This window comes from Hyaena hyaena, unplaced genomic scaffold (genome assembly GCF_003009895.1).
Source record: "Hyaena hyaena isolate Hyena2069 unplaced genomic scaffold, ASM300989v1 scaffold_727, whole genome shotgun sequence".
NCBI classification, from domain to species: Eukaryota; Metazoa; Chordata; class Mammalia; order Carnivora; family Hyaenidae; genus Hyaena; species Hyaena hyaena.
Genome location: NW_024081359.1, coordinates 303,856 through 320,000, shown reverse-complemented (window position 1 = coordinate 320,000; position 16,145 = coordinate 303,856). Strand labels below are relative to the sequence as shown.

The 16,145-nt window shown below is 38.1% G+C and overlaps 1 protein-coding gene across 5 annotated transcripts in view; it reads right to left on the bottom strand.

Annotated features, from left to right (window-relative positions):
* CDIN1 (CDAN1 interacting nuclease 1) overlaps positions 1-16,145 on the bottom strand; it is a 208,575-nt gene that overhangs the window by 150,167 nt on the left and 42,263 nt on the right. For 2 of the 5 annotated variants that reach the window (XM_039217964.1, XM_039217960.1), the window contains exons 2-4: positions 9,488-9,533; positions 8,534-8,598; positions 1,810-1,870 (exon numbers count right to left, since the gene is read on the bottom strand). The exons of 2 other annotated variants lie outside the window; for them this stretch is intronic. Coding sequence is in view for 1 of the 3 variants with exons in the window: in XM_039217960.1 (XP_039073891.1) it covers positions 1,810-1,870; positions 8,534-8,598; positions 9,488-9,533 (172 nt within the window). In the remaining 2 variants the exon portion in view is untranslated. The remainder of the gene's footprint in view (positions 1-1,809; positions 1,871-8,533; positions 8,599-9,487; positions 9,534-16,145) is intronic. One more of the 5 variants, XM_039217963.1, reaches the window with a different exon arrangement.

The window sequence follows — 16,145 nt, the reverse complement described above, 5'->3', positions numbered from 1 at the left end:
TAATGTACCAATGTCATACATTTCTCATCAATTTTTACAGTTTCCACTGATTAAATATATATTGACTCATAAAGCATTACCATCACATCAATTGTCACCAGATGCAGGCATATGTCATTTAAATCTTAACTATCATATAAAAATGGCAGCTTGGTTGTTTAGAAGCCATAATCTGGTCCCAGTCATTCCCAAATTTCCCTAATGCATCAGCAGTCAATCAGAAAGTGCTATTATCTCTGTACTACTCTGCAGCCAAAGGAGAGGGAAAAAATATTTAATAAGTCTTTCTTTCCTTTGGCTTAGTATTCTATATATTCATGGTAAATAAGAGCTTTACCGATACAGGAGAAAAATGTGTTACCAGCTAAAACTCTTCCATATTACTAGAAGATGGAAGTTGAGGTCAGCTAAATGAGCTAGGCTCAATGGAAATATCCACTAAAAATTCAAATGAATATAAACCGCTACTATGTAAAACTTATGTATGTCATCAATATCATCATCTATAAAAATGAGTATCATGCTTGCATCACATTATTTCCAGATGCTGTTAGTTCCCTCTTTTCTTTTCATAAAGGACAATCACTGAATTCCTAGTTACAGCACAGATACCTCAAGTTGTGGATAAAATCAAGTCGTAACAAACAAGTCTGAAGACATTTAAAAACCACCTTGCTCTAGAAATAAAAAAAGAGTATGGATAAAATACATGGTTTCCAAAGAAGAGAAGTGCATTTTGTACGTTAACTATCCTATCAGATTGTGTAGACACTGCCTAGACTATTAAAACCTTCTAGTAACTGATAGGTAATTGCTCATTTGCTGACTGTAGTGGTGCAGAGCAGACAGAAGCTTAGAGAAGCCATCCTTCCTTTCTAATGTAACATGTACAACTCGCTGCTGCTACCACAACACTTAATGCAGGCAGCACTGAGTCATCTTTAATGCAAACACACATTTTCTGCCTTGCTACTATGTTTCCCATTATAACGCAACACAAAAACTGCACACTGCATTCCGTCCCTATGAGGTTTGCATAAGCAGTTCCAAGTTAGACTAAATATTGTATTGCTCTTATTACAGCGGATAAATATTTCAAAGTTTAGGAATTAAATATTTTATTTTTTGGTATGCTCTCGGCCACTACTATGGACTTTTTACAGCTTCTTCCCCATTCATGGGAAATCTTTAGGGTTTCCTTTTCTAAATGTAAGACTATTATTTGTTTCCCCAAACAGAAAGAGATCAGAGTTAACAAGTTCAGTTCAATAAATCACTTTATATTTGGTGTTATGAGGAACAGTATGCTTCTTCATATAAAGAGACTTTTGTATAAGGCATGGATCTTATATCATAATAAAAGTTGGCTAACAAAAAAATAAACCAAGTAAACATTACAGTTTTAAGTAAACAATGTCTCTCTTCATTTTCATAATAGTTAGCATAGATTTTCTCGGCCATACGTCTCTTTACTTCACACAGGTATCTCTCACACTAAATTAAGACAACACATCCAGAGAAGAGCATGTCCTGAGCTGTTTGGTTGAAATTTCCCACGAAGTAAGAAACCAAGAAGCTGTTTACACATTTGCCTTAAAAGAAGGAGACTAATTATATGAACTGATTTATTAATATATGAAGTTCTTGGTCCAATTATTAAAACTACAAAGAGACCGGGGAGCAATTTAAATGTCTGGTGCACCTCAAAATCTCTTTTTTTAAGGTTAATTATAATTCCAAGCAAAGCTACTCTAGATAGGCCCCTTAGGTTTTCGGCAGGTTTAAATAAAATAATAACAATAACATTACCTCGTTGGCCAGCTCCAGGAGCACTGGGGCAGCTCCATTTCTCCCCACCCCATTCAGGTACCTAGACAGACAAAGCCAAGTGGTAACGTACTAACAAGAAAAGGCCAGCATAGACTTGTCAGTATCCCCCGTGTGTACACGTTTCTCCTGGGCAAACGCCACGCTCCACTCTAGTTAAAGTACACTACTTTCATAGGAAAGCATTGAAGGGAAAAGGAAGACAAAAACAACTTACCTCAATACCATTGGCAACTGACTAACTGAAGTTGGGGGCACGAAGCATGAGCACATCGCTGTCCCTTGTTTTCATCTCCTAACAGGGGGCACAGCAGTGATTGCGAAAAGTACTATCCCTGTCACCCTGGCTTTATTATACCTCAACCACCTTACGGAAAGGAAATAAGTTTGCTCTTACGATTTGAAAAAAAGGCATCTATGCACCCATCCCACTTTTTTGTTTACGTATCTTTCACAGCATTGGTTGACACCTTATTAAGAAACAAATGGAACCGACTTGTCATCTGTGGGTCAGCACACCTTGTTAGACAATACCAGCCATCATCTCAACTGCCATACATTTCTGTCATAACCTCTATCCCTCCCATTCCCTAACCCAGCTTAAAAATAACAACAACAACAACAACAACAAAACCTCTCCAAATCCATCCGAGACATGGAAGCCAGAATGATTTTATTTTTAAAGAAAAAAGTGGATGTGCCATTTTCCCACATTAAATGTCAAGATTAAATTATAACCACTTAACGCCTCTTGTAAATTTCTTCATCCTCTGGGTCCCACCTACTGTCCTTGGCCAGCTTCATCTCTAGTCACTGTTCTTCACTCCAGCCTTCACCTGGAGAGCTCATGATGCAGCTTACATGTAACTGTCTTCAATCCATCACCAGCCAGGAGTGAGCTAGGTGTCCCAGGGTACAATCGATGAGCTCCTTGTACATCTCTCCATTACTTAACACAGCATACTGTGTCTGCCTACTTACTTGTCTACCTCAACCCATTCCCCAGTATAAGGGTGAAAGCCCACAGAGGGTAGAGGAATTGTATTTTATTCCGTTTGTTATACCTCAAACAGATCTTGGCTTATAATAGGTGATTGCATTATACACATATATTTTTTCCTTCAATAAATGACTGATTTAATAACTTTCAAAACCCATACTGGACAAGAGTAGAGAATTAGACATGGATATTTTCTCTAGAGTATGCCATTTGAGTGAATAAATTAACAATATTTGTTTGAAAGTCAACAGATGAGACCTCCCATATAACTAACAGAAGAATATACTAAATTATATTATTTCACAAGTATGCTTATGAAGATGTAGAATCTTTCTATAAACAAAGCGGAATAAAAGCAAGTTATTCAAGGTAGGGGGTCTCAGGATCACTATAACTTCAAAGTAATTTTAGTAAGTTCATTTCCCATATATTGGGGACATTCTTGAAAAAATTATTTAGGAATCTAATTGTGAAATAAGCACTTTCAGAAGAAAAGTCAAAATTTTTAAAAAGTGGCAAATGCGGTTTAGAGAAAGGTCCCTGGGAAACAGCTTAGCTCAGAACCTCAAGCAACTCATGACAATTTCACTGCACTCACAGGCCTGCTCAAGGAACAACCAATCAGCTGGGCCAAGTCTGACCAAGTCATCCAGTATTAATAACCACCAAACATGCACATTCGTTACGGGTTCAGATTTGGGGCCAGATCAGTTAAGCCTATTCTGGTATTAAGGCTTAATACCTTAGGATAGGATATTAGGATATCTTTACAACTTTCTACTCAGCATTCATCTAGCCCACAAATGCCTGTCAGAGATAACTCGTGTTGGGTCTATTCCAGGTTCTGAGGAAGCAGCCGGGAACAAAACGTCCATGGTTCCTGCCATCACAGAGATTATATTTCAGTGGAGAGACAAGCAATGAGACACAGAAAGAAATACATAATATAATGCTACATACTATGATAAAATGTAAACTTAGATGGGTTGGTCAGGAAGCCCATCTCTAAGGAAGTAACACTTAGGTAGAGACTCGTAAGAAGGAAAGCAGCGGGCCATAGGAGGAAGAATATTCTCAGCAAGAGAACAGATAAGTGCAAAGTCAGGAATATGCCTGGCGTGTCCGAGGACCAGGAGAGGCTCTAGTGTGACCACAGCAGAGCTTTGAGAGCTGATAGGGAATCATGACAAAGATTAGCCAGACCTCTGACCACTGCCTATCTCAGAGAACTGTTTGGACTCAAAATTCTATGTTTTATGTAAGTGTTGGGATAACCATTATCCTGGTAATGGCCAATGGAGCACCTCTATTAAGTTTAAAGAAACAGGAAATGGTCAAACAATAACCCACTATATCTATATAGAAACATGCTCACTCTTAATGCAGTGGAAATTCCTAATTATGAGCTGGTTAAAGCGGCCTAGTTGCCAAGAAACAAAACCCCAGGGTACTGATGTAACCCGCCTGGGCTCCCTCAAGCAATAAACAGTAAACCTCTGAAATGGAACCCTATCTCCCAAGGTCTACTGAGGTGCCTTCATATGTTGAAAAGGGTGGACCTGATTCCAAATATATTTATTCTCCAGCCTGTTTTCTAACTATGTCCTGTAGCACTTCAGAAGTGCCGGGGAAAAGAAATTAAGTAAAAATGAATTTGAAGTTGTAGTTGTCCTTTCTGGGAACTTCAACTGTCCTCAAGTGACACATTTTATTCCAATTTTTAGATATGCCATCAAAGAGGCATGCTGATTACAGAAAACACTCAGTAAGGACATGATCAGAAATTCCTCCTGCTACCTTTCTCTGCATCCTCCAAGCATCTTGTGCAAACCTGCAGAGTAGACTTTTCATATGTTTATAGTGGATTGTTTCTCTCTCCACTTGGACAGGAAGCTCCTTGGGAGAGACGTATACAAAGGAATGCTGAACCTTCATCAAACAGATCCCTAGCAAAGATCTGAATATAATTCAGATAGAAGGATGTGATTCTGAATACTACGTTGAGGTGACCTGGGGCATCTTCCGAATACCTATTTGCAAATTAAAACTACTTTGCACAGAATCTATGTGCCATCCTCTAGCTCTGCCAGAGGAGGACTAAGAAATGTTTAGCTTGTGGGTGAAGCGATCCTCAAAAGATCTTCATAGAAGGTCCATTTTATGTTTTTTTGAGTGTGAAAGATTCATTAGCATCTAAGATTAAAATAACATGTACAGATTTAAAATATTAAAGGCAGAGTTATTTGATCTTTATTATTTTCGTAATAATTATAATGGTAGAACTTCAAAAACCTACCAAAATTCTATCCTAAGCTCACGGCTGAATATCACCTTTGTTGATTCTATCTTTAAAATTTCTGGAGCCCATCTCCATGAATGCAGCTGTTTTCCCACTAAAATGGAACAATTGAGGACAGGCACCCTGTCTGATTCACATCTGTATGTACCCTTGGTTCCTAGCATAGTAGATGGGACACGGGAAGTGCAAAGTAAATTGTGCCAATTAAACAAAAGAAGTGGTTCAAGTTTTCAGAAACTCTTTATATCACATAATGTCAATAACACATTTGAACTAGCCTTTTTTCTGTGTGAACAATGAAATGAAATTCAATCGATCTAATTCTCTAAAGCTAATCCAGCTGGCCCTCAAACTGTGTGCTGGGAGAAGGGAAGAGATGGGAGACCACATTTCTGAACTTTGCTACTGATGGGGACTTACAAATATGGCCACTTGTGAATGTGACTCCATGACTACATACAAGCTCACGTGCAACAATTTAGATGGACCTGAGTAAGTTTTGCCACGTGAGTTTTCTGTTTGGGAATAAAATGCCATTCATACAGGGAGAAAGAATAGAGTGGATTTCAAAATGAACACTCAAGCTGTGTCTGCACATACACAACATGAAGAACTGAGGGAATTGCCTCAATAATTCAAATGCATGAGAAAATATTTTAGGCTGATATTTGGATACTTTGGACTTTCAGTTAACCATGATGGCATCATATTGTGGATTATAGGGTTTGTAAATACAGACTTGGAATTCCAAATTGAGATCATCTCAACACTAGCAAAAATGCAGAGACACAGAAATTCTTAGTGCTAGTAGGAAGCCATCATAATCTTTGTAGACAGTAATTGGGGAGTACATAATAAAATCTTTAAATGCTCATTGTGTGTATCAGTAATCACATATATCGAAATCTTAGAAAACGAATCCAAAATGCAAATCGTTACGTATCAAAATGTTTATCACGGTATTATTTTTATATTACAACATTGGAAACATATGTTCAACAGTTACACAATTCAGCAAATTTTGATACTTTCATATGACGAGGTAATGCAATCAATAAAATGTTTACAAAAAGCTCTCTACAGAGTAATATTATGTCATAGACATTTTTCGAAGTATAAAATTCAGGATTCACAATAGCATATCCGGTATGACCTCATCTATATGAAAATGGATTGACAAAAGGCTAGGATGAAAAATACCACAGTGGTTATCTCTGGCTGCCACAATTATGGGCCATCATTCATTCCTTTTGAGACCATCACAAATGTGTTTAATTTCTATAATGTGTATTACTTTTATTTAAAAAAAAGGAATTAAAGACAGTGTTAACATTGTCAAACTGCTTAACTATGTTTTGATATAACACAATTTGCCTTTATTACAATCAGATGGAAAACAAAAATTTTTTAAGGCCAATTTACCTCGGAGAATACAGGGACATTTAAACGTCACTCTGACAAGGGGCCTGTACGGTCAATACGTCTGAAAGGTGACAATATGGCCCATCTGCAAGCACAGGGTACAGGGCAGAAAGTCGGGGAGCAGGGGGTAAAGTAAGACATTGGTGAGGCTGCTTTCTTATTAATCTGTCCATTACAGCCGAATCTCACAGTTTTGTTTCAAAATGTTGTGACTCCTGGAAACAACTGAGATTCTCACATTTCAGTAAATTTAAAGAAATACAAATATATTCTCATTATTGCTCACCCAACTGTGCATCACTGAGTAACCATATTTACAGGAAAGACTTTTATTTCTGGCTTGAACAACTCAGATAACCCAATACAGTATGTTCATACTTTGATAATTAAATGTATTTTGAAATGAAACTAAATGTCAAAAAGCAGCACTTAGAGATCTTAGCAATCATCTAATTAAAACGGCCTTTTTACAGCAATGAAAATGATCGTCAGAGGGCAGCCCCACAGCCTGCTGGTGGAGCTCCAAATTTCTAGGAAATGCTCTATTTTCTACTGCTTGTGTCAACAAGGCTTTAAAGACTGGACATTTCATACTTTTATATGATGGCCTTAGACGAGAACTTTTACAAACAAAAGGGTGCTTTTTGACATAGATGTAACTGTTCAGTCTGGTTTTGGAGGGCCTGGATTCCAAAGCTGTTACTGACATCACAGCACTTTGTGAGCCATTCTTCAGTTTTTATTCATGATTAAGGTTCTAACTTTAAGTGCTGATGTCACTGAGGAGATTATAAGTTTTGAAAAAAAATCAATTCAAACTTTGCAGAGACTTGTTTAGCGGGGAATTCCCCACAGACACAAAAGAGTGTGTATGCATGCAGTGTGTGTACCTTCAACAGACGCTACTACTGAAAACGAACATGACTCTAATATATGGCATGGTGTGTGATTTTTTAGAGGGCTAGCTTCAATAACTCTTCTTTTTAATAAACCCTTCGCAGTTCTTAAAAAACGACTTTGCAGAAACATGATACCAATAGTTAATCTAGATATTCATTTCATTCATAAAATTTTCGTGCATAAAATCATTCACCTAAAATTGCTGGTGTCACTCTCACCACAGAAACATTGATCTGTCAATCTTAAGTGTAATAACTTAAGAGCATATTTCAGACAGTTTTCCTTTCCAATATGTCCTTGAAATATTTAAGAAACCAACCAACAATTCTAACGCAAACCATTACCATTTACGGTTGTAAATTATTCAGTCACATTACAAAGACAATAACCTTTTTAGAATTTTTTTTTAAAAGAGCTATTTTAAAGATTCTGTTTTAGGACAGAGGTTGAAAATTATTTATAATAAACTAGACTGAAATTAAAATATCCCCTGGACACTACGTGGTTGATTTGATACCCAGATTTTCTTTTTAAGATACAAAATCCCATTTAAAATGTGACAGTTGTATATTATTTCACATCTTCATATGTCCTTACTTGACGTTTCTTTTTTTTTTTTACTTCTAAAATGGCAAACCCAATACCTATGATGCAAAACAGAAGTGCACCCAAATTCACTCTTCACTTCCAAATACATTTTTTGACTTGCTGATCTAAGACATAAAACTTAAGTTTATTTGAGAACTTTCACACATACGTGTAGATATGTGCGCATCGACATATGCATCTATATGAGATATGTGATTACAGTAAGTTTAAAATAGCCAGCTGAGATTTCATACTACTGTTAAGGTTTTCTTACACAGTATATATACACACACCCAATCAAGACAGTCTCACCATATTCTTTAAGCAAAGCATTTGAGAAATCACTCAAAAAGATACCTGGAGCCTTCAGGTAAGACTTATATCGCGTTGCCTTGGCATGTTATACAGACAATCAATTTAGTACCCTAATTTATTCATAATTATTATTACAATTAATAGGTGCTATGATACCCTCTAGTGGGGCAGGCAGGTCATACCTCTGATAATAACTTTCAATCGCCTCTGAAGTATGGTGTTTGGCATGTGTTCTTTTGATATGTTTCTGAAACAAAAAACAGAAAAGATCTTTACGTTGTGTCACATGTCAGGTTCAAGAGCGGAATGACGGATTTCTTCATCCCAATGTCTAGCACACAGGGCAAGCTGAGCAACAGTCTGGGGATCTGGGCGGTGGTAGGTCTTTTTGCCTCCTCTTCTATGAAGCTATGCATTTCAATCCCAGTGCCTGGCCGGGGTGTCTTCAGACCATAGCACAAGGTACAGCATATATGTAAAAGCCAACGGGGTCACAGTAATTGAATCTAAATAAGTTTGCTTAGGGTTGCAGAGGGCAAAGAAAAACTTGTTCCCTCTTTCAACCTTTGTATTAATTTTCCCTCAACTCAATTCCATCTAAGTCCTCTGCACTCTAGTTTTACAATCCAATTGCCATTTTTAACCAGGAAGAACAGTGCTTAAAAACAACTTATTTGAAAACTACAAAAAGTAATTCCATAGAGACTTGCCACTTGACTGACACCTGTCATCTCATGATAAATGACTCCATTTTCTGCCTCTCTTGCCTTCTGCCACTCCAGCAATGGTCATTTATCATCATCTCTGTCAGCAATGGAAAGCGGCACTGACAGTGCAAGTCAGCAAACATTTAGCACATGGAACCACGCAACACGGGGAAATTATTATTGTCAGAATAATAATGGTTTAGCATAATTTATTACAGGTCCACCAAATAAGCAAAGGCTAGATGTTATTAGACAGATGGATGGGTAGGCTTGGCAGGCCTCCACTGAGACGCAGGCGGTGCTCGATGTGGAAAGGAGAGCATCCTCCAACCCAATCAGAGAGCTGGCAGTTCAATTACAAAGAAATAAAGGGACATTCATCATTCAATTAGGCACCTGTCAACCCTCACAAAGGAGAAAACTTCTAACCTGGTACTCCTGGGAGAAGATGCTCAGCAGAGTGGCCTGCGATTGACTGGAACAAATAAAAGAAGGACAAAGTTAATTACTGGAGTGCACGGCAAAGAAACAAAAGAGAAAGGAGCTTCAAAGGTAGGCCTGCTGCCCTGTAATCTAACAGAACATGAAAACAAGTGTGGAAAAGTTGTTCCAGATGAACACCTCAAACAAAGGCTTCCTGCTGCTAGGTCAAGGAGAGAAAAAGGGAAAGGGAAGAGTATGGATGGCCTCACAGCAAACGATCATACAATGTAGATGTTTTTTAACTTTAGGGTGATTAGGAATCCTGTCTGTAGCACGTAGCTACGTTAAAGGAGACTAACAGGAGGCAAGGTTTATTTCCGTCAGTAAATGGGAAGAGTGAAATCCCACAAACAGTGCAGAATGCGAAATTCACGCGCTGGCAACATTCTCAATTTATTTTGTTAGCGGACACGTATCCTCTTCCGCAGCGATCTTGGCGTCAGGGGAACAAACTTGGGTCTTCACCGGAAGTCGCGCTGAGACACCACTGGAACATTCCTACAGACACTAGCAGGCTTTGAAAATAAGTTTGCAAGAGGAAGGCCAAGGTCCTTGGAGTCCGTCTTTGCCAAAGACTGCCATGAGCCTTATTCGTCCAAGACTCCACACAATGACAAACACCTGGCATTGAAGAAGCCTGGAAAACATCCTTCTCAAGTGGGAATTTTCCTCTCGCAATTGTTAACATTTAGAAATGGAATAGAATTTTTTTTTTCTCTAAAAAGCAATCAATATCCTACTGCTACTCTTTTTGATTGCCCTCTGTAGATACATCTACCTTATCATATCGTGAGAACAATTAATTATTTCTGATATATTTTCCTACTAAACGCTATCTGAACAAATTACGGTGTTAGTAATTCGACTTTTATAGTACACCAAAGCACTATGAATAATTAAAAATTTTCTATGCATGAATGAAATCTCTTAAGCTCATCACAGGTAATTTGGAGAGTGTGAAATAAAAACAATGACACTATATTTCTTTACTTACTGCCAAAGTGTTGTCGTCTTTTGCATACCATCATAGATTTGGCTTCTAACTCCTTTCCATTCTTATCAGATTACAAAAAAAAATAGGTTAAAAAAAGACTGTAAATGTTCATCAAGGAAAACTGATGGTTACTAAAGAACTGTTTCAATAACTCAAAAGCCCTGAGAAATGATTAAATAAAATTATAAACTCATTACAATCCATTTTTTTTCAATTTCCCTTTAAAACTGGAAACCATTCTTTAAAGAGCCAATTTTAACATCTTCCTATTATTCCTGGCTTGCCTGAACTCTATAGGAAATCAAATGTCCCAGGTAGCGTTTCTGACAACCAACTTCTGAGGGGAAGAAAAAAAAAAAAAAAAAAGGCAAAATTAAGCCCAAATCTCTATAAGCTACTGAGTAAGTCAATATGTTAGGTATTTGTGGGCAATAAGTACACACCTCCTCATTGTACTGCAAAATATATTTAGGTTAGCCACTTAATGATAGACAAAATATTAATCTCTAAGTGTCAGAAAATACAATGGAAATAAATGTGCTTGTATGGGCAAGTTGGGGACCAATGACCAATGATTAATGAGGAGGAAACAAAGCTGTGAATAAAACAGAAGTGTAAGTGTAGACACCCAAAATGGGAAGGGTAAGAGACAGATGGAGAGATAAGTCCAGGAATAAAGAGTTCAGCATGATAAGATGGTCAGGAGTTGAGGGTACTGTAAAAATGGAAGATGAGATAATGTCTTTAGGAGCCAGGAAACTATCTTTAAAACTGCTTAGAATTCGATTCAACTGAAACTGTGGACAGAGCCTGTGGAGTAACTCATTTTCTCAATGGCCAATGGGGTTAGAGAGGAGACTCCGGAAGGAGGTAAAAACTGGCCTAGACACAGAGAGAGCAAATGATCTACTTAACATAGTAACAAAGACAGGAAGACCGGGGTCCAAAATGCTTTGGGTTTGGGTGATGAGACAAAGCTGCTTAGGACTGAATGTCACTTGATAGGTTTTTGCCAATCAAACTATATGTTCCTCCGTGTGCTAAGCTTATAGAAGAGTGTTCTGAACATGCCTCACACCTTAAAGAGCAGGAAAGTAGTACTGCAACTGAGACACTGACTCCAGCGCGTATCACTTGTTCCTTACCTCCAGAGTGTCAATTCCGATATACGAAACGGAAAGAGGCAAGTGGAGAGAGCCATCACAAGGTTCGAGGGTACAGCCACGAAGGACTGCCCTTCTCCCACTGCAGTCTCCCAGTGTTTTGTTTGATTGGCTAAGAGTGCACGAGTTTGGGCATAAATTCAACAATCACTAGGTTCACAAGGAAAGTGGTTTTTAACCAAAGAAGAGGGGAGAAAAATACAATACATAACTAAAAAGTCTATCTTGAACACCACAGTCAATCAGTCAGCAGTATTCACTGAGCATCTATAATGGCCCAAGGTCGACTTAGAGACTTTCAAAATGTACACGCAAAAAAAAAAAAAAAAAAAAAAGGCAAAAATTAGAACACTGTCAAGTACCGACATATTTTTTAGGGATCTAGTGAAGCAAATCACACTCTGAATCTCACATATTTCAAGACTACATTGGTTTTGGAGCCTATACGCGTCACTTAGCGTATACGTGTTTTAAATTTACATGTTCAAAAATACAAGCACTTATTTTGTACAAATGCCCAAGATATATTATTTAAAACCTCTTCAAAACTCGGTTTTGTCTTTTTTCGCATGCAACCCTCCCATATTAAGCACCTCACCCTGCAGCTGTCCGAGAAAAGAAGAGCAAGCCGGTGGACCCCTAGAATGGCTATGGAAAACACAGCCCGAATCATGTGTGAGGGTCTACACGGAGCAGTAGCAGTGATGTGGCAGTGGCGGGGAAACAAGGACAAGGTCAGAGCCGAAACAATGAGGATGACAGCAGAGGGGATGGAAGAAACCCAGGTCCTTGAGAACACTGTTGAGCTGCTCAAGCAACCATGATTTGAACCGAGCAAACTCCATACTTCTTCTGAGTAATACTAGGTGCTTTTTTTTTTTTTCAACCTTCAAAATGAAGAAACAAAGCCACCAGGTCTCGGTGTACCCTGGCAGTAGGAGCCATGACAGAGGGAGAATGAGAAAGGGTACTCCATCATGATGGCACGTGTACGGGCTGCAATACGTGTAAGGGTTGTCTATATTTAGACTTTCTACTTCCCTCTTAGCTGGCAGGTACTGTATTTGGCTTTCTTAACATTATTCATCTACTCGTCACTGTGTCACCAAGTTGATGTGCCCAGAGATCATAAATTGGGGGCGGGGGGAGGTGTATATGATTTTTCCCTATAGATTTTAAATACCAGTGGGTTATTACTTACCTTCATTTCATATTGCATTCAGGACTCTTCAAATGCCAGGTACATGCAAAGGCAGTATACCAGCACCCTGTTCAAAATTTCACTTAACATGTCCCCAAATCCTTCCAGCTACGATGCTCAGTAACCTGAAGGGTATTCGAGAAAATGAACACTGGAGGGTTTCATGAGTGCTGCAGAGACGAAGAGCAGAGCTGAGCACAGACTTAGTGGCAATGCAACTTTCATACGAGGAGGAAGTCCTCATGTTCCCAGTTGGAGGCTTAAAAAAATAGAATCTTAAGGAAGAAGATGCCATACATTTTATGTTCCTCCTCTTCTCAAATAGCCAACCTCCAAAAAAAGACCATAAAAAAGTAAGTACCATTACTTTTCAAGCTCCTTTTGCTACAGAATCTGGGAAGCTTAAATGTCTATACCCCACTGAGCTCAAAATTCTCTGACCAAAATAAATATTATTTCTGGGACTCAGAAAGCAGTAAACCAATTAAAGGGAGATGAAGCAGGATACTCCTACAAAGCAACAGACTGGGAGACCTCCCAGCTATAAGCTGCAGCCTCTCAAGTCTGTGAAAGAACACAATGGAACACTCTACGTGGTTAATGATTCAGAGTACTGGTCAGGGAAGGTCTTCTATGAAAGCAATGCATCCACCCTCCCTCACTCCCACCTTCCTACACACCTACACACAAATCTGAAATGGAGAGCCTTTTTACCGCCCCCCCCCATAATATCAAAATGAAATTCAATAATAGCAAGACTTGGTAGAACAATACAACTTTTTTTCCCCTTTCTTTTTAGGAACTTATAATGCAAAACAGAATCTGGAGGGAGATTACTGGTACTCTGATACCGGTAGTTGGGGGCGAGGGGGGCAGGAGGAGAAAGATAACTAAATTCAAGAAATAGAGAAATATTTATGCATTACATGTAACCTCCCATTTCTTCTCTTCAATTTCAACTTCATATCAAGGTTACAGACTATATCTTATGCTCCATCATGATAAATATTCCCACAAGTAACTATATAGATGGCAGCATTAAGCTTAGCAAAAATCAATTATCAAAAAGAAAATGTTTAAAGGCCTCAGTTGTTATATATATGAAACAAAAGCGGTTACTATCCTAGGCTCTTGACTAATCTTCCTGGTAAACTGAAGTCACATAGAAAATAGATCTACAACAAGAGCTAAAATTCATATGGACCTTTACTTTGCACCAGACACTCTACTGGGCACTCTGTTTTCCTCTCACACTAACCCTCTGAGGTCGGTACTATTATTGTCCTTATTTTAAAGATGTGGAAATGAGGGGAAAGACCTTAGGTAACACACACAACCGAAGGGCTGGACACATAGGCAGCAGAGCCGGGAATCCAAAGCCAGCCCCCATTCCCAACCCCGAACTCTTCATCTCAGTGCGAAACTGCCTTGCCAACACTTCCCAGAAATCAGCTCTGCGTGCCAGGTGCACTAGTACCCCGGCTGGAGCACTTCTATGATATCATGTTACGTTCTAGACAAGCCTGCAAGGTAGGCGTTGTTGCTTTTGTAACAGAAAACTGAAGACATGGGATGTCAAGCCTTCTGAACCAATTCCGTGGCCTCAGACAATATTCCCTTTAAAAAAAAAAAAAATCAAACTGCAGTTTTCCTTTTACCAGCGACATAAAAATGCTCTTCTTTTTTGTGTTGAAAGATAAAGGAACTATTAAATTCAGGAAATAGCCTAGGATTAAAAAATTGTTGGGTAATTTCCATTATTCTCCCTGCAGCTAAGGTATATTTTGTTAATAACCACACCACTGTCTGAAGTGTCTCTATGTGAATGCATGCATGTCTTTTGCTTTAAATGTTATTTATTGCATACAAAGCAGCTTTAAATCTTTCCTCGAACAACACAGTATAAACAACCCAATCAGTCTCCTCTACAGTGGACGACACCATCTACGAGGGTTAATTTTATTAAATAATAGTTAATGAAGACTTTCTTGGTTATAAAATAATACCTATTCTATGTAAAATGCAGAGATGTCCATTGTTAGCATTCTGGCATGTATTTTTCCTGCGTTTTTACCCTGTGTCTCCTGTGTGTTTATGTGTTTAGACACATACATTTTAAAAATTATGTGTTTTTAACCTACCTTGTAAAATACCGTCATTATGTAAGATACTAACATTTATCTATGTTATTATATATTTCTTTTTAAGCTATATTTATTGTGACCTTCTAAAGACACATTTTTTAAAAACATGGAACAAATGCACAGCCAATGAATTAGTACGTAAAAAGCAAAACCATACAGAGCCATTATGTCAACAAATAGAACACTGCTGGCACCCCAAAAAGCACCCTATTTGATCACCAACCTTTCTCTCTCACAACCTGATCTTTCTGTTCATCTCTTACTTTTCTTTGTAGTCTTACCACCCAAATATGTATCACTAAGTTGTACAAGTTAGATTTGCCTTGTGCTAACTTTACCTTAACGGAACCACACAGTGTGTTCTTCTGTATCTGGCTTCATTCATGCAACAGTATGTCTGTGAAAGTCATCCAGTTATTTTACGTGCAGTTAAATTGTTTTCATTGTTATACAGTGTATTCTATTGTCCAAGTGTATACCACATTCATCTCTTCTGTTGTTGATGGACATCTGAACTGTCTCCAGTCTTTTGCTAATGGAAATAATGTTGCAGCCAACAATCTTGCCTATCTCTAGGTAATGAGTATAACTATAGAAGTCAAATCCTGGGTCATCTGACATACACATTTCTTGCTTCTGTAGATATTATCAAACAATATTTCAAAGTCTTTATGACAATTTTAAAGTCCCACCAGCATTAAAAGACAGTCCCCACTGCTGTCACATTTTTCTTTTAGTCCCCAGCTTGTCTTTTCATTTTCTTTATGAAAAGAAGTGCAAAACCTTTAATTATGATGAAATCCAATTTATCAGTTCTTTAATTTGACTATTCAGTTTTTGTAGGTCTTTTCTAAGAAATCTTTGCCTGCCTATAGTCATGAAGATATTTTCATGTATTTTCTTTTAGAAGCCTAATAGTGTAAGCTCTTACATTTAGGTCTATAAGCTATCTTACATTAAATCTGTACATTGAGATAGGAGTTGCAGTTTGTTCTTGCCTTTTTCATAAAAACATCTAACTGACCAAACACCATGTGCCCACCGAATTATCACTGTTGCCTTTGAGGAAACCAAATATCTGAGGGTCTGTTTTGGGACTTTC